This window comes from Gopherus evgoodei, chromosome 8, assembly GCF_007399415.2.
Source record: "Gopherus evgoodei ecotype Sinaloan lineage chromosome 8, rGopEvg1_v1.p, whole genome shotgun sequence".
Taxonomy (NCBI): Eukaryota; Metazoa; Chordata; order Testudines; family Testudinidae; genus Gopherus; species Gopherus evgoodei.
The window spans coordinates 96746752-96770215 of NC_044329.1; the positions used below are offsets into that span (position 1 = coordinate 96746752).

Consider the following 23464-nt stretch of genomic DNA (forward strand, 5'->3'; position numbering starts at 1 on the left):
ATGTGGTGCCTCAGAGTAAATGAACAGACTAAAATGACTTCATCACAACTTTTGGCAACATGACTTCTTTAAGATTCTGCTCTTCCCAAGGGTGTTCTCCATACCCCTTATTAGAACCCCGAGAAGGCGGTGTGACAAGCGATTTAAAGGAAGGGTAATGGTCAAGTCAGCTAGTTATGGAGAATGGATTTTCATAATTTAACAAAAGCCAATCTTCAAGGAGATGAAAAACTGAGAGGAAACAAACATTCCTGACCCCAAATAGGGAGCAGTAGAACAGAACAGCATTTAATGGTTTGTAAATATAAACACAAGGCTACAGATCCGTTGCTTATTTCTATCATAATCCCTTTCCAAACTCATTCTCCTAATGTATATGAGAAGTATTAATTTTTAAACCTATATAAGTTCTTGGAGACAATGCAGACTGACTTAATTATAATCAATAAAATTTACAGACAGTGATGCAACCAAGCAGAAATGTGCCTACCAAAAAGTACAGCACAATATTACTCTACAGTTTCTCTGCTGCACTACAGTAATATGACCTTAATAAATATTTTATGATAGACAATGAATAACCAACTATCAAAATGGCAAATTTTAATAGCTAGGAAATAATAACTGAGCGAGTTTACCAAAGAAAACAGATGTATTCATAATAAGTAACTTTAAAATTTACTGGTTTGGGTGCAGTCTAGTCAGCTACGAAAACTGTGCTGTGAGGAAGACAAGGACTGCTCTAACTTCTGGCATGTCCAGCCTATCACGTTGTACATTGCACTGTGATATAATGGTTTTACTGGTGCATGCCAAAAGACAAATAATGATCTTACTTTGGAAGCGATCTACCCAAATTCACTACCATTTCTCTTTTACGTCTCACAAAAATGTGCATAAAATGAGGATGGTTATATTTCCCTACAGCTTCCACCTATGAGGTAATAGCACTCCTGTGGCTGGCTATGCAAATCCTCTACAAGTGTAAATCCACACACGGACTCATTCGATGACCAGTGCATCTTTTTACCAATACAACTCTAAGCTGGCAGAGACCTAGCAGAGACTGAAACTCTCAGTCTTCAATGTTCCAGAGTACATAGCATTTACCAGAATTATAGAGCCAATTTCTCCTCTCATGTACACTGATGAAGCCTCGTTGCCTTTGATGTGGTCACATGGTAGAAAAGAGAACACAGTTTGATCCACACTTTATCAGATGATCATTAGCATTTCTGTAAAAAGCAACAAAGTGTCCTGTGGCACCTTATAGACTAACAGAAGTATTGAAGCATGAGCTTTCGTGGGTGAATATTCTTTGTTGCTTTTTACAGATCCAGACTAACATGGCAACCCCTCTGATAATTAGCAGTTCTATGGTTCAGTCCAGCTTGGTGGTACAATCTAGTTAATTTTACCATTTCTATTTGAAGAAGCTCCCCTTTGTCACTGGTAGATACAAAAATCAAAGGGATATGAACAGAACAACCTACTCTGTTTATCTTAGATACTTATATGGCCCCTCTTACTATAAAAGTATAAGAACATAAAACAATCTTTTAAAGTATTTATCCTGGGAGGTAGGAAAGCACAAATATTTTTATTTTACAGATAGAGAACTAAGGCATGGAGAGACTACGTGATTTGCCCATGTTTACACAGGATATCTGTAGCAGAGGAATAATTAACATGGGTCTCCTACAGTAGGGTCCTAAACACCAGACTATCCTTCCCCTCTCTTAAGTCACACAGGAAGTCTGTGGTAGCAAAAGGAACTGAATTCAGGAATACCAAACTAGCACCCTAACTATCATAGAATATCAGGGTTGGAAGGGACCTCAGGAGGTCATCTAGTCCAACCCCCTGCTCAAAGCAGGACCAATCCCCAGACAGATTTTTACCCCAATTCCCTAAATGGCCTCCTCAAGGACTGAACTCACAACCCTGGGTTCAGCAGGCCAATGTGCTAGCCCTCCCCGCTTTCCTCTCTTACTCAGTCTTGCTTCTCCATGCTAGTCCCATTCTCCCCTCTTAAGGCAGGTCTGCACTTCCGCCTAAGTCACTCTAACTAACGTTGCCCAGGAGTGTGAAAAACACGCTCTCCCACCAACACAGCTTCTGCCTCTCGCGGAGGTGGAGTAATTATGCTGATGGGAGAGTGCTCTCCCATTGGCATAGAGCGTCTTCACCAGATGCACTACAGTGGCGCAGCTGCATCAGTGCTGCAACGCTGATGTAGCGCTTCTAGTGTAGACCTGCCCTAATGAATACACACTAATTTGCTTAGAAAAAGCATTATCTACAACTGATACTAACAACCCTGAGAGGAGCTGTGAGAAGGCTGACTTATTTTTGTGTGATAATATTTAGCACTCACAGAGCAGTCAATGTCTTCCGAGTCCTGTACAATGATTCCCTAATTAAACTTCACAGCACCTCTGTATGATGATTATTACAGATGGGGACACTGAGAGACAGAGAGTTAGCTAGCCCAAAGACCAGGCTACTTCTTTATAACTGTGTTTTAAACTGTTCTGTATGAATGGATATTACTTTCTGTCTGTGACTGATGGTTTGCTGTTGACAGTATGAGTTTGATATCCATAAATATAAATGCTGAATAACTATTAAGTAAAGAAGATACCTTTTTTTGTAAATATTTTTCAGCTGGCATAGTAAATTACATTGATGCAGAAGTCACTCATTTCCAAAGCACCACACATTATCAGCCTATATTATTCAATTTGAGGTTTTAATTTATAACATACTGCTGGTAATGTACTCCCAATACATTCCTCACTTCCCTTCCCTGTGAATGACAAAGGATGAAAGATCTTTACTGTATAAATATTTCATATTAAACCCTGGACTCTGTTTTATTTCTTCTATTGCCCTTTTCCATATGTAAGCACTAGACACTGCCCCCCCAAAAAATTGCTGAGCTATGCATGAATGAAAGAGCATGTGTGTGCGCAACCCTGGGGCATTAATAACCACCACTCAGCTGCCACAGCCCAGAGAGATAGGGACCATAATGGGGGTCCCTAACTTTAAAAATAAATTCAGGTCTTGACAGCAGAGACAAGGGTACTGGCGGGATTTCAGGCCGGGGACATGTCCTCTCCTCCCTCCCAATCACCATGGTGGGATTCTTTGCCCCAATGCACCCCAAGTCCTCGCCCTGACCATCTGGGAGGGCTGTATAACTAGCAGTCAGCCTGTGGGACCTGATCCTTGCCCCATATCTGGGGAGGACATGTGCACGATTAGTGCCTCTCTGATATGTTCCCTTTGGCACTGGTTACAGGCAAGATTGAGGACTCCACCCAAAAACAAGTCAGATGTTAGAGGGGCTACATGGCTGCTCCTCACATCTGTTTAGGCTTATGAGCCTGCTGAGTGGGTTTTGCAACTCCATCCAGCTCACATGTCAGATGCACAATGACCCGGAATTTGGTCCTGGGTCTGAACTAGCTGGAGTGTGTATGTGTGCGTGTGTGTGCACACAAGTACACTGGAGAGAGGAGAGTTAAAATATTCCTCTGCATTTACTCCTCCATCCAATGATCTCGAAGGATTTTACTAATACTAATGTAAGCCTCATAGCACCCTGTGAGGTTAGGAAGTTCCTTTTTACAGATAGGAAACCTGAGGCAGAAGGAGAGTTATTGCATAACTTGCCCGAGGTCCCATGGAAAGGCCCTGGCAGACTTGGGAACAAACCACACATCTCCTGACTTCTAATCCTGTGCATTAACCACAAGACTATCCTCCCTCCTAATCCAGACAGAGAATCCTTTTCCAAATGGTTAACTAGTGAGGGCCAAACCAGAAACTAACACTGAAGTCATCTTGCCTAAGCATCTGAGACAGGATTTAGCTACTATTTTTTTATATTAAAAGACAACGATCTATCTAACCAACAGATACTTTGTATCTTCCCTGTTTATCAATATTCTCCCTCATTACTAGTCATCTCCCTTTCTATGGCCTAGGAACATAGTTATTTCATTATTGGATTTAAAACAGTTGTATGTTACCCTACACATATACAGAGAAAATAAACTGGACTGACTAAATTACCTTTATTATCAGTGTTGGTAATTTCACTGCAGCCATTTTCTTGACTGATGTATAGAACCCTATAAAATGAATCCACTGAGAAGAAGATGGAAAAAAACAAGACAATGATCAATGGATTCAATTAGTTACAGTATAATTCTACCAAGATGAAAATGATCAAGATACAGTGCAACTTCTCTGGTGCAGCTAAAAGAAGTTAACAGTCTACCATTAGTTTTGCACTAAGTCTGCCATTAGTTTTCCATTCTGCAACTACTAAACTAAGTGATGTACAGAAGGAATGAGGATCAAAGGTATTCACGAATATATCAACAAGAAGTGGAGGCTGTTCTGCAGGTGGAGGTATTTATATAGTGTTTTAATAAACTAGAAATGCATTATGGCTGTATTTCTTCACATGCAGAAAACGTTCTAACAAAAGAGCAATTTTTCTAATGACAACAAAAGAAAACCTTCCTAACAGCACATCCAAGCAAGAATTAACAATGCTGTCTGGAGCTACAGTGTCATTTTTAATAGCTTCTTAAACATTTTAAATTCCACTCCGTGTTTTCAGAGTCTTTGATGCAGAGCACCAAGAAACCTGAATGCAGATGCATTTAATGAGCAGGTCATCTGAATTATGCTTTGACTCAGAGGAGCTCTAACTTCTCTTTCTCTGTGCAAGGTGACATCCTCTAGTCAGAGAGGGTCACAGAATACAGACATGGCATGGCAGCTGATGGCATTAGTGGCAACCAAGCTAGCCAGGAGGCCATGGCTGGGGGAGGCGGTGTCTCAGAAGACCATGGAGACTGAGCTTACTTAATCACATTATTAAGATACTAATCAACAATAGCACTTAGCACATGAAAATAGCCAGTTTACAATATCTATAGAGAGCAATCTGTGTATTAAGCCCAGGACATTACACTACAAGGAACTATGTAAATGTCATCATCTTAAAAGATAAAGGCACAGCACAGAGTGGAGTTTTTTTTAGTTAAAGGAAATGAGATGAATGAATAAAGCTGATCAAATGATTAATAGAATCCATGATCTTAATCAAATTATTTCCAAAGAAGAAAAGGCTGCTCTGTTAAGAGCTAGTTGTCTCCATTTCATTAAGAACAATGATATTCTAACAGACCAAGACTGACCCAGTACATTATTCAGAGCAGACATATTTTTATGTTTCCTGTCCCTGCAGCAAGACGAACAAAGTTGTTGATGGTCTGCAGCACTAAAACCTTAGAAGTAGATGAAAACAACTTATAAGCAATAGATTTTATTGCGACAATTGAGAGAAACCCCAAAACACAATGAAATGCAAACGTATGCTTGTTTCAAGATGTCTAAACTCCAACCACACTGTCACTCCACAATTGAAAAAAAATCTTATAAAAAGTTTTCACACCCTGTTGGGTTAAGAGACAGTGGGTATTAATCCTATGGCTGCCATGCCAAGCTTCCTTTTTGTGGTCAGTGGAGAAGCTGTGCGGTTGGTCTCAAGCAGTCCAAAGTCTTTTTTTTTTTCCCCTGTGTTAAAACAAGAGAAAGTGGGTTGGTAACACAGTTAAGAAAAAACCACAGCCAGCCCTCACTGCTGTTGCTTTCCCCCTAAATGTGGCCTGCAGCTATTCTGCTTTCCAAAAAAAGGTTTAATTTAAACCATACACGGTGCTGCAAGCTGCCACGTTTCCAAACTCCACATTCCTTTCTAATCTGTGCACTTCAGAACTGACATATTCTGTTTGCAATGGTACCCAGACTAAATGCAATGAATAAATTATTGCTAACCAACTATTACTTGATTTGGTAATAACAGATCTTCCCCCTCCCCTCATCCTGGGGCTAATGAAGTTTGCTGAAATTTTATATCGCTTTTAAGGAACCAGATTCATTTTTTTTAAATCACAATCTGTTTTGAGAGATTTTTCACAAAGCAAACAGTGCTTTTTCAGGACTTGGGGACAGAACCTCAGCGAGTGTAAATTGACAAAGCTCCACTGACTGCAATAAAATGATGCTGATTTACACCAGCTGAGAATCTGGTCCATCAGCTCTGTTTCCACAAGCCCATATGCACAGCAGTCTTTGTTTTTCATTTATTATGCACCAATGTGCAGTGCAGAAGAGCACTTATTTATTTGAAGTTAAGCAAGATCCTTTGGAGCAGATCCTGCTCCCTTCTCCATGAGTGTGGAGAGTTCCATGGCAGCAGAACCAGTGAGGTTATCCAGTGGTGGGCAATCTGCAGCCCGCAGGCTGCATGTGGCCCATCAGGGTAATCTAATTGTGGGCCGCGAGACATTTTGCTGATGTTGACCGTTCGCAGGCACAGCCCCCCCGCATTTCCCAGTGGCCACAGTTCGCCATTGCTGGTCAATAGGCACGGCAGGAAATGGTGGCCAGCACATCCCTGTGGCCCGCCACTTCCCGCAGCTCCCACTGGCCCGGAATGGCGAACCACGGCCACTGGGAGCTGTGGGGGGCCATTCCTGCAGATGATCAACATCAGCAAAATGTCTCACGGACCACCATCAGATTACCCTGATGGGCCGCATGTGGCCCACGGGCTGCAGATTGACCATCACTGGACTATGCAAGAGAAGGGTGAGATTTTGGATAGCTCTGGAAGAGGTGTGCACCCCTTCACGGTACGGAGCTAGTTACACAGGAGCAGCTTGTGGATCCACAGCTATGCAGGTTCTCTCGACTTCCCACAGAAAGAGGCTGCACTCTAAGGAATATTAGGCTGCAGCGATCCTTCAAGAGTAACATCCAGACCTCTCTTGCATTTCCACGCTGCCTGTCTCAGAGACATGGGGCAAGCACTTGGGGCAGCTGTGGCCCACTGTGCCTAAAATCTGCCAGTACATGTTGTCTGGGGGATGTATTAATTTATGCACCAACCATTTATTTGAATTTTATGCAGCTAGACTATATATAAGTGTAAGACCATCTTTTTGTTCTGTGTTTGTATAGTATCTAGTACAATGGGGTCTTGGTGCATGACCAGGGCTCCTATGCACTACAGTAAGGATCAGCAATCTTTGGCACGCGGTGCGCCAGGGTAAGTACTTTTCTGTCTAACCTAAAACCAACATACAACTCCTGCTGCTACCTCGCAAACATTACAAAATCATGAGTCAGGCCTCCAAAATCATCAGTTATTTTTCCCCATAACTGTGAGAGCTAAAATTTAACTATTAAGAAAAAAAGAAGAGCTGAAATTCTCATACGATCACTCAATTCCTGGAGTTGGGACTTTAAGAGAAAAGACGGATACTCACCTTTGTAACTGTTGTTCTTCGAGATGTGTTGCTCACATCCATTCCAGTTAGGTGTGCGCGCCGCGCGTGCACGTTCGTCGGAAACTTTTTACCCTAGCAACTCCAGTGGGCCAGCAGGTCGCCCCCTGGAGTGGCGCCGCCATGGCGCCCAATATATATCCCTGCCGGCCCGCCCGCTCCTCAGTTCCTTCTTGCCGGCTACTCCGACAGTGGGGAAGGAGGGCGGGTGTGGAATGGATGTGAGCAACACATCTCGAAGAACAACAGTTACAAAGGTGAGTAACCGTCTTTTCTTCTTCGAGTGATTGCTCACATCCATTCCAGTTAGGTGACTCCCAAGCCATACCTAGGCGGTGGGGTCGGAGTGAGAAGTCGCGGCACGGAGCACTGCAGTTCCGAAGGCCGCATCCTCTCTCGACTGCTGTACCAGGGCGTAGTGGGAAGCAAAGGTGTGGACCGATGACCAGGTCGCTGCCCGACAGATTTCCTGGATGGGCACACGGGCAAGGAAAGCCAGCGACGACGCCTGCGCCCTGGTAGAATGCGCAGTCACACGGCCCGTAGGGACATGGGCCAAGTCATAACAGGTCCTGATACAGGACGTAACCCACGAGGATAACCTCTGGGAGGAGATAGGAAGCCCTTTAATACGGTCCGCTACCGCCACGAAAAGCTGGGGGGATTTGCGGAAGGGTTTGGTCCTCTCTATGTAGAACGCGAGAGCTCTACGGACATCCAGCGAGTGGAGCTGCTGCTCCTTGCCTGAGGAGTGAGGTTTTGGGAAAAAAACCGGGAGGAAAATCTCTTGGTTGACGTGGAAGGCTGAGACCACCTTGGGTAGAAAGGCAGGGTGTGGTCTAAGCTGTACCTTGTCTTTGTGGAAGACCGTATATGGGGGGTCTACCACAAGGGCTCGGAGTTCCGACACCCGTCTAGCTGAGGTGATAGCTACTAGAAAGGCAGCCTTCCAAGAGAGGTAAAGCAGGGAGCAAGTAGCTAACGGCTCAAAGGGGGGCCCCATGAGCCGGGACAACACCAGGTTAAGATCCCAGGTTGGAGCAGGGGGACGGACGTTAGGGAATAACCGTTCCAGCCCTTTAAGAAATCTCGACACCGTCGGGTGAGAAAAAACGGAGCGACCGTCCGCACCCGGGTGAAAGGTGGAGATAGCTGCCAGATGGACTCGCAACGACGATAAGGCCAGACCACGTTCTTTGAGGGACCAAACATAGTCTAAGATTTCGGATACCGAAACTTCCATAGGGCAGAGATTTCTCTCTACGCACCAACAGGAGAAGCGTTTCCATTTTGCCGAATATGTGGCTCTTGTGGACGGTTTCCTGCTGCTCAAGAGCACCTCTCTCACAGGCGTGGAGCAGCGCAGCTCGGAACCAGTTAGCCACACAGGAGCCACGCCGCTAGGTGCAGCGACTGCAGGTCTGGGTGACAGAGAGACCCGTGGTCCTGGGTAATCAGGTCCGGATGAAGGGGCAGGGGAACTGGGTCGGCTACGGCCAAGTCTAGCAGCATGGTGTACCAGTGCTGTCTGGGCCATGCCGGGGCCACCATGATCACACGAGCCCTGTCTCTGCGCACCTTCAGGAGGACCTTGTGAACCAGAGGGAACGGAGGAAACGCATAGTACAGGTGGGTCGACCACTGGATGAGGAAGGCATCCGCTATCGACCCCGGCTCCCTGCCCTGAAAGGAGCAGAACGCTTGGCACTTCCTGTTCCCCTTGGACGCAAAGAGGTCCACCCGGGGATAACCCCACCTCCGGAAAATGGAGAGAGCGACGTCCGGGCGAAGGGACCACTCGTGTGACAGGAAGGATCTGCTCAATCGATCCGCCAGCGTGTTCCGTACTCCGGGAAGGAAGGAAGCCCTGAGGTGAATGGAGTGGGCTACGCAAAAGTCCCAGAGTCGTATCGCCTCGAGGCACAGGGAGGAGGACCTGGTGCCGCCCTGCTTGTTGATATAATACATGGTCGTCGTGTTGTCCGTGAACACGGCTACACAACGACCCTGAAGCTGATGACAAAACGTTTGGCAAGCAAGGCGGACCGCTCTCAACTCCCTCATGTTGATGTGTAGCCCCACCTCCTCCTGGGACCATAGGCCCTGCGTCCGCAGGGTCCCTAGGTGGGCCCCCCAGCCTAGATCTGAGGCATCCGTTGTCAGGGATACCGAGGGCTGAGACGGGTGAAAGGGAAGACCCGCACACAATACGGACTGGTCCAACCACCAGCCGAGGGAATCTAAGACCTTCTGGGGGACTGTGATTAACATGTCTAACGGTTGCCTTGGCCTGTAATGACTGATAAGCCACAGCTGGAGAGGCCTCATGCGGAGCCGAGCGTAGTCGGTCACAAAAGTGCACGCCGCCATGTGGCCTAACAGGGTTAGACATGTCCTCACTGACGTCAACGGGGCTGACCGCAAGCGTTGAACGATCGCCGCCATGGTCTGGAACCGCTGCCGAGGCAGCGAGGCCCTGCCCACAGTGGCGTCCAGGACGGCCCCGATAAATTCCACCTTCTGAGTGGGCCTCAGGGTGGACTTGTCTGTGTTTATCAAAAGGCCCAGACTCGCAAACATGCCGGTGATCACGCGGACATGGCTGTTCACCTGCTGTTCCGACGTGCCCCGAATCAACCAATCGTCCAGATAAGGGAACACGTGGACACGGTTGCGCCGAAGATGCGCCACGACAACTGCCATGCATTTTGTAAACACCCTCGGGGCCGTGGACAGGCCAAACGGGAGGACCGCAAATTGATAATGACGAGCCCCCACAACGAAGCGGAGGAAGCGTCTGTGGCGTGGCCAAATGGCAACGTGGAAATACGCGTCCTGCATGTCGAGGGCGGCGTACCAGTCTCCCGGATCCAGGGATGGAATAATGGTCCCCAGGGATACCATGCGGAACTTCAACTTCACGAGGTATTTGTTGAGCTCTCGCAGGTCGAGGATAGACCTGAGGCCCCCCTTGGCCTTGGGGATCAGAAAATAGCGGGAATAAAACCCCTTGCCTTTCTCGTTTTCGGGAACCGCCTCTATAGCTCCTTTGCTGAGGAGCGTCTGCACCTCCTGCCGAAGGAATTGCTCGTGAGAGGGGTCCCTGAAGAGGGACGAGGAAGGAGGGCGGGAAGGAGGAAACGAAACAAACTGCAGGCGGTACCCCGTCTGCACCACGCTTAAGACCCAGCGGTCCGATGTTATTTGGGACCACGCCGGGAGGAAAAACGAAAGGCGGTTGGAAAACGGGGGGGAAGGATCCATAGGGGAAACTGTTACTGCGCCCTCGAGCGCACCTTCAAAATGAAGGCTTAGGACCAGGCGGGGGTTTTGAGGAGCCTTGGTTCTGCCCCCCTTGGTTCCCCGACTGCCTGCGCCTCCCGTTCCTGCCGCGGCGCCTGTAAAGGTCCTGCCGCTGGCGGAACTGGGAAAACGGCCTGCGTTGTTGTTGTTGTTGTTGTTGCGGCCGGAAGGGTCTACGCTGCGTCACGGGAGTGTGCATCCCGAGGGACCGCATAACGACTCGGTTGTCTTTCAGACTCTTGAGTCTGGGGTCTGTTTTGTCAGAAAATAGGCCCTGGCCTTCGAAAGGAAGGTCTTGTATAGTATGCTGGAGTTCCGGCGGAAGGCCGGAAACCTGCAGCCAGGAGATGCGACGCATCGTAACTCCTGACGCAAGGGTACGGGCAGCCGAGTCCGCAGCGTCCAAGGAGGCTTGCAAGGCCGTGCGTGCGACCTTCTTGCCTTCGTCCAAGATGGCCGTGAACTCTTGGCGAGCATCCTGTGGCAGCAGCTCCTTAAATTTGTCCACTGCCACCCAGGAATCAAAGGCATATCTGCTCAGCAGGGCCTGCTGGTTGGAGACCCTGAGCTGCAGCGCCCCAGCCGAATACACCTTACGGCCAAGGAGGTCCATCCGCCTGGCCTCTCTGGACTTGGGGGCCGGAGCCTCCTGGCCGTGACGCTCCCTATCGTTCACCGATTGCACTACCAGTGAACCGGGAGTAGGGTGAACATGTAGATATTCATAGCCCCTAGAAGGGGCCATGTACTTTCTCTCGACTCCTTTCGCTGTCGGAGGGATGGAGGCCGGGGACTGCCAGATAGTATTGGCATTGGCCTGGATGGTCCGTATAAAGGGCAGGGCGACCCTGGTGGGAGCATCAGAAGAGAGGATGGTAACAATTGGGTCCTCTATCTCCGAGACCTCCTCTGCCTGCAGATTCAGGTTTTGAGCCAATCGCCTGAGGAGGTCCTGGTGCGCCCTAAGATCCAGCGGGGGGGGACTGTTGGAGGAGGTACCCGCCACCGCCTCATCCGCGGAGGAGGATGATGAGACCCCAGGCACAATAGTGTCCAACTGAGGGTCTTCCTCAGCCCTCGCCTCTGTCTCCGGAGCCACAGCGGAGTCCTGCTGTTTGGACCCTTCGTCCCCTTCCGGGGAGGGAGGGGGGCGAGACAAGGAGGCTTCAGGGGCCCTACGCTCCGCAGTCGCCGGCCTAGCAGGGAGCTGCTGGGGGCCCTGGGCCTGATGGTACGCCCAGGGTGTCCAGAATCCCCACTGTTGTGGGCCTTGGTCCTGCAGCGGCGGATCAGCAAACAGCGCCGCCTGCCGGTCGGTGCCCAGCGCATAGCCGCTGTCCGCCTGGGAGGATACGGACGGCTGCCTCGAGGGCCACGGTGGGGCCGACCCTGGATAGTACGGGTCTGCGCGGGCCGGCACGGAGGATCGTCTCGGTGCCGGGGACCGGTGCCGGGAGTCATATCGGTGCCGGGATCGGGACCGGGACCGGGATCTGTCACGGTGCCGGGCGTCGCTTCGGTGCCGGGCGCCGCTTCGGTGCCGGGACCTACTACCAGCTCGGTGCCGGGAGATCGACCGGGACCGGGACCTGCCACCAGCTCGGTGCCGGGAGGTCGACCGGGACCTGCCACCAGCTCGGTGCCGGGAGGTCGAGCGAGACCGGGACCGGGACCGGGACCTGCCACCAGCTCGGTGCCGGGAGGTCGACCGGTGCGGCGAGTAGCGTCGGGACCTGCTCCTGGAGTCGCGGTGCCGGTGTCGACTGGAGCCTGACCGCGACCGTCTCGATGCCGACCGGTGCCGCGAGTGCGACCGGTACCGCTGAGGGGAGCGGTGCCGGGACTGCGAGCGGCGTCGGGATCTGGAGCGCCCAAGACGTCGGGACCTGGATCGGGAACGACTGTCTGTGGGCGGTGCCGACATCATGGGCTTGCCTCTGGACGCGACCCGCACCGGAGGTACCGGGGGGTGGCAGCCGAGTAGGCTCCGTCAGGGCAATAAGGTCCCGAGCCGAGGCGAAGGTCTCCGGTGTGGATGGGACCACTATCTCAACCCCAGATCTCATGGGGGAGCTCGGCGGCACCGGACTCAACGGACCCGCCGGGCCCGGAGTCAACGGTGCTGACGGTGCCGGCGGCGCCGCGGCCGATGTCGAGGCCGGGCGCTCTAGCCGGGTCTGCCTGGCCGGAGTATTAGACTTCGACGGCCTTGGCTCTGGCTCCAGTGCCGGAGAGGGTCGGTGCCGAGGAGTCTTCTCGGTGCCGGAGCGATCCGGTGCCGGTGCCGATACCACGGCCTGCGAAGCCGTCGGGTCAAGTGCCGCCTCCATCAGGAGAGTTCGGAGCCTTTGATCCCTCTCCTTCTTTGTCCTCGGCTTAAAGGCCTTACAGATGCGGCACTTGTCAGATCTGTGCGATTCCCCGAGGCACTTCAGGCACGCTTCGTGGGGATCGCTGGTAGGCATGGGCTTCTTGCAGGCCGCACACTGCTTGAAGCCCGGCGAACCAGGCATGAGCCCGGTGCCGGGTGCCGGGAAGGGCTAAGCCCCCGGCGAAGAAGTACTTTACAACTAATTAACTTAACTATCAACTTAACAAACTATTTAACAACTGTAATGGAACTAGAGAATAACAATAGATAACGATAGATAACTAGGAGAGCTAGGGACGTGGAGGACAGCTATGCCGCGCTCCACAGTTCCAACGACCGACACGGCGGTAAGAAGGAACTGAGGAGCGGGCGGGCCGGCAGGGATATATATTGGGCGCCATGGCGGCGCCACTCCAGGGGGCGACCTGCCGGCCCACTGGAGTTGCTAGGGTAAAAAGTTTCTGACGAACGTGCACGCGCGGCGCGCACACCTAACTGGAATGGATGTGAGCAATCACTCGAAGAAGAAACACTAAATCAGGGGTTCTCAAACTGGGCACCAGGACCCCTCAGGGGGTCGCGAGGTTATTATATGGGGAGTTGCGAGCTGTCAGCCTCCACCCCAAACCCAGCTTTGCCTCCAGCATTTATAATGGTGTTAAATATATAAACAAGTGTTTTTAATTTATACGGGGGGGGTCACACTCAGAGGCTTCCTATGTGAAAGGGGTCACGAGTACAATAGTTTGAGAACCACTGCACTGAATGTTGTGAGATTCACAATAAAATGGCAGAAGTTGACAACAGTCTGTAATGTCAGAAGTATGGCTGTATTTAAACACAGAGGGCCAGATCATTAGCTACAGTAAATTAGTATAGCTCCTCTGAAGTCATAGGCTCCTCTTCTGGCCAGAAGAGTTGAGTGTATGTTCATATAATGCAGTAGACAAGACATCAGATGAAGTTTTCTAGCATCAGCTCAATGACTTGCATGGAAATGGAAAGAACTTAGAAATGAGGTCCAGTGCCAGGATAAAGTAATATTTTTAGGGTTCGGATTTTCAAAAGAATGAAAGGAAATTAGATGCCCAGTGTCCACTGAATTTCAATGCGAGTGCGGTGCCTGACTTCCTTATACTCCTTTGAAAATCCCAGCCAACTTTAACAACCTTGATAAAGGCCTTTTAAAAAGTGGGTATAGTATAAAAATTGGTACTGAATAAAATAACATATGGATGCAATATGTGCCTTAGTAAGTCAGTGAAATATTCATATAAGTCTAAACCTGAGTTTTTATTTATTATTAGTGTTCTTGTTGCTGCTTTTGCTGCCAGGAAGTCCAATAAGGCCTGAAGGATGAGCAAATGTCCATCATCTTCAGTTGTCCAACTAGTAACCCCCTGTGACAGGGTATACCAGGCACTCTGAGGCCCCCACACCCCTAGGGTTACCAACTCTCCAGGATTGGCCTGGAGTCTCCAGAAATTAAAGATTAATCTTTAATTAAATATTATGTCATGTGATTAAACCTCCAACCAAAATTGGCAATGCTACACACCCTGCTCCAGGAAAAAGGGCAATAGAGGTGACTCCTCCAAGCTGCCTAGTGCGGCTGCGGGGAAGCAGCCAATCATCGATGCTGCAGGGACCAGCCAATCAGAGTGTTTCAGGCCTATATAAAAGGAGCTGCAGTACCAGAGCAAAGTCAGTTGCTGCCTGGAGCTAGGGATGTGAGGGTGGTGCTCCTGACTGACTGCTGGGAGTCAGAGAGAGCAGTTACTAGCATGGACTGGGGGAGCAAGAAAGGTGCTCCTAGCTGGCTGCTGTGACTCAGACAGAAGAGTTATTGGCAGAGGCTGCAGGGAAGTGGCCCAGAGAACACTAGTAATTAGTTAGAGGGATACAGAATATGACTGCTATTTATAGGGTCCGTGGATTGGGACCTGGAGTAGTGAGCAGATCCTGGTTCTCCCCACTGGCCACAGGCAGAATGGCCTAACCCCAGAGAGGGCAGTTTAATTAAGTCCTGAGGAAACGAGTGAAAACAGACCCCAACAACAGGCTGAATATTGAACTTTGATACGTCCCCAGAAGGGAACTGAACTGACAATGACTCAGCTGGAGAGCTGGGATCAGCAAGGCCCAGACAGGGTGAAGAGTCTCCAGGGAGGAAACACTGGGGGCACTGCTCCATTCCAGAGAGGGAAAGATACTAGAACAAGCCCAGTGAGAGCTGCAGGCAGACCCCAACGAGGGTACTGCGATGGCTCTGTTGGAAGGACTGGGCAAAAGGACTGAGCCCAGGGAAGTCTACACATAAAGCCATGACCGACTGAGGGCACTGTGATAAGCCTCATTGGTGAGATAGAGGACTAAGCCCAGGGAGGGCTGCAGGAAGATGGTACCAGGACCGTATCCTCCAGAAAGGATTTGTTTGTTTCTCATATGGACTGTGTGTGACTCGTCTGGAGGGCTGAGTCGCTAAAGACCTACTGGAATCAGAGAGAGAGTGCAGGCACATGACTCGGTCAGCAGGCGGTACTCACGAGAGGCCTACCTCACTACACCCACCTAATAGGATAATGTAGCCAAAGAATGGAAAGGTAACACAGCATCTAGCCACATTATGTTTCATTTATTTTTGCACTTTGGTGGGTTATCCCAAGAGAATTAATGTTTTTAAATGGCTGCATCTTTTTAGGGCAACTGGCTGTCCTCTACTACAATATCAAGGACATGTGCATGTGCATTTCTGGAGATGGACCAAGTTGCCTTAGCAATCTGAGAGGTGTATGTATGGCAACTTGAAATGTTAAGGACTTTAAACAAATTTTTAGAGTGAAATTCCCTTTGTTTCGCTCAAAGGAAACTCTACACTACACAAGAATGATGAGGAAAAGGGTTTCTCCCTTCAGTGCAGCCGTAATTGTCATTAACATGAATGGGAATTAATGCATATGGATCACTGGGAGAAGAATAAATCCCTCAGTGAGTAACTTAACCCAATAAAAAAAGCAAGGCAATTCAAAGAAAAGGTTAAAACTAATCATATGGAGTTACTCTGGATTTAGACAGGGGTACCAGAGCTGAATCAGCCCATTGTGTTTAATTCCTCCTGCGTAGATGGGGCAAAATTCTGATGTTTGAACAGATTCACTGAGGGGCAAAAAGAGACAGGGGCCTTTTCTCTGCTCCCCAGAATAGGGCAGGGCAGGCCAGAGGCCAAGTGCTCCCTGGAGTATTAAGCAGAGGGATCCAGCTATTGCACCCAGCAGTGAATGCTGTAGGAGCCCATACTGCTCCTTTGTGGAGCAGCCGTAAGTAATGTAGCAGGAAAATACTTCACTCTGCTGTGTGCAGGCAGGATTGCCCAGGGACACTCCACTAGACTATATGGAAGATCATCCATTGCACTGTATGACGATCCTTGTAATCTATAGCCCAGAGTATACAGTCTTTGCAGCAATGATATGGAACTGATACATATTGAAAGTGTCTATGAAAAATAAATACAATGTGCAAAAGTATAACAACTCAACCATTTTAAAGCTGGATGCAATAAGCAGCAAAATGGCTTAGTTTATACTTGTGAATTTAAAATGCTAATTTCACTGTAATAATAAGCTGCTTCTTTAAGAAATAAAAAAGCTTCAGAAACACAAATAAGCACGTGTGTTGCCATAACTCAAAGGTGACCAACCAGTATTTTTTAAATATAATTTGGTAGCAGGAAAAATTGGTTCCATGCTGGGCCTCTTTATGTCAAGTCTTAACCAGAGCAAAATTTTATGGCCGAGTTATAAACTCCTGAAAATAAGGGCTTATAATTGAAACGCTGACAGACCCTTAATTATAGAAGCACTGGTGGGCACTGCTGTAATAAAGCCCACATATTTTCTCTTTGATCAGTATTTACAGGATGCATTGGATATCATCTTATTTACAAGTGCACGCACACTCAACTAGGTGGAGTTTTATACATTAAAAAAACAACAGCAAAAAGGAAGTACAAAGTACACCATTCAAAAACCAGGGGATTTACCTCCTGGTGTTCAAGCAGCATACCAACCAGAAGCTCCTGGCACTGACTAATGTTTTTACTCTTCCAGTTTGTATAAAAGGTTGAAGTTCAGTCTGGTGCAGTGCAGCATTCCACAAGACCTGCTGCCTCTTTAGGCAGGCGATTAATCACATGATCGATAGACCATATGATTAGGCACTAATAGCTGATAGGAGGAGAGAATAAACAACAATAAATTCGCTTTGTACTGAGTAATTCAAGTGTAATAGAGGTCAGATAATGGCCACATAAGGACATGTTGCCTAAGGAGCCCATATGGGAAAGATGGAAGATACATACATTTTTAAATATGTTCAATTATTATTGTATTGCTGAGCAGGGCTATTCTGGCCAATGCACCTCTATTATTTTGGCATTATTAGGGCATATGGGCAGCTTCAGTGCTCCAAATTAGTCATTATATTAAAAAATGAGAGCCCCTCCACCCCACACAAAACTTTATTATGGCAATAATTTTGTACGAAACACTACCCTTGGTATAATTTAGCAATTCACAGGGTGATTCAGTTGATCAGCTTGTAAAAGCGTTCTTCAACAGGACTTAAATGAACATGGAAGCATCCAGAGTTTGGTTTGTTGTTGTTATTGTTGTGTTTTTTCTCTGTAGTCAAAGCACTAGGTGGACTGTTTAATTTCTCCTTTGCACATTACAGCTGGGAGTTCTGCTGCTCTTATGAACTCACACTATCAAGAGTGGATGCTCAGCATAAAAGCGTGATTTCAAAGGGTCATAAATCTCTGCCTCCTCCCCACCCCCGCTTTCATTCCCTTTCTTCTTCCTTTTCTAAGGCTCTTCCCTTCCCCACACACAGTCTTCTCTGTCATAAAAAAATGGTCTCTTCAGGACTCAGATTTAAGCCAGGCTTATGGCCTTTATTTTACAGTAAACATATCCTTTGTCTCTGTCAACAAACTCTAGAAGAAACAAGGGTGGCTGGTTGGGGGGGGGGGAGCTTCATCCACCCCACACAAAAGCAAGGAGTTTACAAAAACTCTCTGTCAATTATTGGAATTAGGCACAATAAGTTACTTCCTATCATTTAAATAAAAACCTTACTGGTAAAAAAGTCACTGAATGCTACCTTGGTAAGAGATGGCCAATCCACTACTGCAATAGCTAACATACCCAGCACTGAGTCACTTGCCATTAATTCGAAAACAATTTAAGCATTAAAAGTTGGTACCTATGCTGAATTCATTCTGAACCATTTCATTTTCATCATAAACAAGAGCAAAGAATTAACTATGGTGATTAACAAAGAGTATGTAAAAAAAGAGAATCTATATGACTGGATTTAATTCTACCTCACTACAACTAATTTATCCATTTGGTTGTTGTTAAAAACTCATTTTGAAGTAAGTGATGGAATTTACATGTGTGTACATTGCCCCACCCCGTTATTCCTCCCTCCGCCCATGTTTAAAAGGGAAGGGAGTAGTTATTGTGCCATGTGAAACCTCAGATGCTCTTCAAGGATGCTGACATTTATTTAATTAATTTCCCTCCCCAGCTTACACAATGGCCCTGTATGCAAAACCATGCATGAATAATTCAGATTTGAAAACTGCATTATTACAAAAGATGTCACGTTCACACGCTGTCAGCACTAATAAACTCCACACCTTGCTAAACCTGACACACTGTCCCCCTTCCTCATCCCTCAGGTCACCCCCCAAAGAAAGCCTTGGGCAAAACCAGCTAGACCTGCTATGTGCCCTGAGTGCCAGCAAACTCAGCCTCTTGGGGGCCTAACAAGGGAGTATGTTCCAGAGTTAAGGATCATTCTCTGAGAATGCAGGCTCCTACTACAAAGGAGTATGCAGGACCCCCATTTTGTTGGGCTTTGCAGACCAAAACCAGCCCTTTATTATTATTTATTATTACTGCGGAAGAACACCAAAGGACTGGGAAGATCACTGTGCTGGGTGCTGTACAAACACACAGGAAGTCAGGCCCCTTCCCTGAGCAGTTTACAATCTAATTTAAGACACAGTACAAGTGAATGAGAAAAACACTCAGAAGATGAGGTAATGGTAATAAAATGGTAATAAAATCATATTATTACATAGTTACTGCAAATCTTGATCTTTCTCTCCCTCTTTGTATATAACCAAAATCAGTTGCCTCTCTTTGCCATACAATCTAGCCATTACTGGTAGGCTACTTTCTTGCAGGCTATACAGGGGAAGTGGGTTTTGAATAGACCTGCAGGAGGTGGGGAAAATGGCTTTAAGGACTGTACCAGAAATGAAGTGTAAGCCTGTGCACTTTGTGGCACATGGAGGGAATACGCTCCATACAAGAAGTAGGTGGGCAACCACATCCCACACTAGCTGAAGTTTTCAAGTGGTCTTCAGGTACATACCCAAACAGGGGCTTCATTGACATGCCAGAGCAGCCTTATAAGCAAGATTTCAGTAAGAATGTAACAAGACCAGTTATACCTGGTTTGGTGTCCTTTCATCTGATGTTGATCACATGTCTGATCAAAGTTTCCTGCTGTGGAGGTGGAATTCATCAAAATAATCACATAGAAAACACTACAGAACAAAACCTGACCTGGCAAGGTGCTAAATGCTCCCTGCAAGGCTCTTACCACTCTTAGCTCACACTGCAGCTAATGAGTAAACGGCACTGAGCACCTTGCAGGATCGAGCCCCATACATATTTGAGACAGTGGTTTTCCCAAATTGTTATCTGATGTCCACTGCAGGACCTAGCAAAAGATCATCCACTCTAGGTACCACTGTGAATGAGAAAGCAAACAGCAGAGGGAAATCACTACATATGGTACAACTATTTATAAGAAGTGTGTGGAAAGCACCATTAATACTCAGGACCTTGTATTCCACTCGCATACCTGAGACATGCATTAATGGCCCAAAGCAGACTCTAAAATGGCCTCGTCCTAAAGAATTACAACACCTGAAAGTATTTAGTTCGCTCATATTTAATATAAATGAAATGATTATTTCAAACCGAAGATAACACAAAGCAGAATCCTTGGGCAAAATTCTCCCCCTAGATACTTATATGCAACTTCCATTGAAGTCAATAGGAGTCACACCCTCACATACCTTAAGCCTCCAGCCTCTTTTACTTTGAACAAGATTTTTAAAGCCTTTACAATATTGTAATAAGGGTAAATCCAAAATCACATTCTCAGAGGAAAAGAGGGAGGAATGAAGCAAGGAGATACTGATGTAGCTACAGGAGATTTTGGGAGGCTTAATTAATGTTTTCCAAGCACTTTGAGATCTTCAGGTGAAAGGCATTACAAACTTGCCGAGTATTATTAATTACTGTTATTATTACTACATTTAAAAGAGAAATATGCAGATACTTTACACACTATTAAACAGACATTCCCATCCCACAGTACATGTATGCACAGCTTAACACAATAATACGTACTATTATGAAGATTTTCCTTCCTTGGGCATTGGAACACACCTAGACTGACACCAACAGTATCCTATGGTAGAACGAATGATCCTGTCTGCATCATCTTATACATTTGCTTCTTTGCTAACACTAAAATGTAGAGCAGCAGGATAAAGTTTGCTGATCTCACGTGCATGAACAGGACAGATGAGAAGTGCATGCACTCAGCATTTCTGTTTGGATGGGGGACGAAGAGATAAGGAGTTATCATTTTATACCTCTACTTGCTCGGCACAAAGACATCTGTCTCCTATGCTTTTTCTTAGTCCATGATCTGTCCTTGACATATGATCTATCGAAGAGTAAGAGAAGTTACCAAACAGGTACATAAACCACAGTTGTCCAAGTAATACGTTTACCACAACTGGGTCAGGAAGTAATCCTCTCTGGTTGGTTATGGAGCCCTACTCAACATGGATGAAATCTGCCCTTGTAAGAGTCAGCATAAGGCTTTTGCACCAAGTCCCACTCAAAACAAGGCTTAAGTGGGATGACATTCTGCACCATCTGAAGACAGATGAAGTATTTGGAGAGACTACTGGGAACTGAGCTATTTGATAGAGGTCAGGGCTTTTGTGCTGGTCTAATGTTGGATCTAATTAACATAGTTGTTGGACACAGTCAACCTTCCTGACACATTTAAGAGCATCGTGTAATCAAGAATGCTGGGTTGTACTAGTTGTGGCCTTTAAGTCTTGGGAATGAGTGGAAGGTCTTGTGTTCTCAGTGTGGTGGTAGCATATAAACTAGTCACAGAGAGAGAGAGGAAGTCTTCCCACAATGTGTACAAGTAAATGGTGTACAAAGTCAGGATTTCTATTCTGATGCATCTGGGATTCTCAGAGGGTTGACTCGTGATTTCAGATTGTCAATACCTAGCTACGTGTTTAAGTTTTCAACATCCAGTGCTCTCATTCTCCTCTACACACAAATGTTCTGGGGGCACACTGCCAAAGAAAACGGAGGGTGAGGGGAGAAGCCAGGCCATTGTCAAGGATGAACCCCAGAGTTGGCTTATGAGAGCAGAGGCAGCTGCCCTCATGGATGCATATGGTTAAATCACTTGTGCCTGAGGGCAGGCTGGATGGTAGGCAGCCAATTAGCTTAGAATGGGCAAAGATAATTAAATTAACTTATTGCTGGACAACCCACATTCAGAAGCTCCTTGGGCTGCATGTGACCCCCTGCTGTGGCCACACGAGCTATGTCCTGCCTAGATGCAAGTACACAGTCAAGACAAATTGTACGGCTAAAGATCAGACTAGAGTATTGCCTGTGCCCTTGTCTGGAAGCTCTACTGAAGAATGAAGGGCATCTATGGGAACTGAAGTGTGGAACAGTGCATTTAAGGTGCAGTGTGCCAGTATTTGTCGCCAGAACACGCTCTTCATTTCATCTCTTGAAGAAAACAACCCGCAAAAAACTATCGTTTACTACATTTCACCAATCTCCAATATGGCTAGAACTTCGGAACAGTCCTCCTCAAGCTAAGTTTGTCTCACTGAAAACATGCTTCTTGTTAAAGAAACTACTTAAAATGTAGAATCTAAAATTAAGCAAAAATAGCAGACAGTATGTTCAACTTCAAATTTGCCTGTACTCAGCCAAGTATACCATAAACAGAAGGCAAAACTGAATATTTTTAACTGAACAGCCCTTGGGTGATTAAAATTTGTGGCCAAAATAAACAATCTTTCTCTTCTCCTTGCAACAAAATATCTGACAAGGCTGGAGTCCCTTTTCATTTTTAAACTCACATTTTCATTATTACTTGTTTGTTTTAGAATAGTGCCCAGAGGTCCCAGGCAGATTAGTACTCCATTGTGCTCAGCATTATCTAAACACATAGGAAGACACAGCCCCTTGCCCTGAGAGGGTGTAAGAAATAAAAGGAGGGAGAGGGAGAAAAGGCACAAGGGTAACAGTGAAAGGAGTATGTGGTTATACCGTAGCTATGTGAATAATTTGCTGGTTTAAAATTTTATTTTTTAAATATAAGTATACAGTAGATATTAATGAGGTCAGTAAACCTTCCTGGCCACCTGCCTAGCCATTTATGGAGACAATTAACCATAGGCATGGCTGTAGAAATGGGTATTAGGTAGCAGGAAGTATTTGAAAGCAGACAAGGTAGTGGCTTTACACATTAGCTCAGGGAAGATGGTTCCTGGAAGAAGGCAGTGAGATGCTTGCAGGAGAAGCGGACAAAGAGGCAATAAAAGCTACGGGAAGGAGAAGAAACACAACAGAATACAAATGCAGATAAGTAGAAAAGGGCTCAGATGTGAATGGTAGTTAAAAGTACAGCATAGGCGGCTGTATCGGATGCTGCGGAGAAGGCGGAGTCAGTGGAAGGACTCAGGGAAGGGATGATGTGGTCAGAACCCAGGCCAGGAAGATGATCTTAGTAGCAGTGTTTTGAGGGGAGGAAGACGCAGACTAGTGAGATTACAGCAGGGACTAGAGAAAAATGTGGAATCCCAAAAAAGTTATGGAGAAAAAAGAGACAACATTAAGGAATAGTTTGGATATGTGGAGCTAGAGAGAGGCAGGAGTCAAAAATAACATCTGGTTACAGATATGAGCAACTGAAAGAATAGCGGAGTTATCAGTGGTGACAGAGAGGAAGCAGGGAGGAGACACATGCTCCGTTTTGGCCATGTTAAACTTACGCTGATGGCATGACATCTAGGGGGAGATGTCATAGAGAGAGGCTGAGATGCAGGACTGGATAGTGGGAGACAGGTCAGGAGTGGAGAGGTAGATTTGTAAGTCATGGCAGCTGAAGCGAAGTGACAAGATATGATCACCTAGAGCAGTGGTTCTCAAACTTGGGCTGCCGCTTGTCCAGGGAAAGCTCCTGGTGGGCCGGGCCAGGCTGGTTTGTT

General features: G+C 47.0%; 1 protein-coding gene across 7 annotated transcripts in view; it reads right to left on the reverse strand.

Annotated features, from left to right (window-relative positions):
* NFIA (nuclear factor I A) overlaps positions 1 to 23464 on the reverse strand; it is a 305892-nt gene that overhangs the window by 225609 nt on the left and 56819 nt on the right. Inside the window, exon 3 of one of the 7 annotated variants that reach the window (XM_030572279.1) lies at positions 5412 to 5601. The exons of the other annotated variants lie outside the window; for them this stretch is intronic. Coding sequence (XP_030428139.1) covers positions 5489 to 5601 — 113 coding nt within the window. The 3' untranslated portion in view covers positions 5412 to 5488. Of the gene's footprint in view, positions 1 to 5411; positions 5602 to 23464 lie in introns of those variants that run through there. 7 annotated transcript variants of the gene reach the window in all.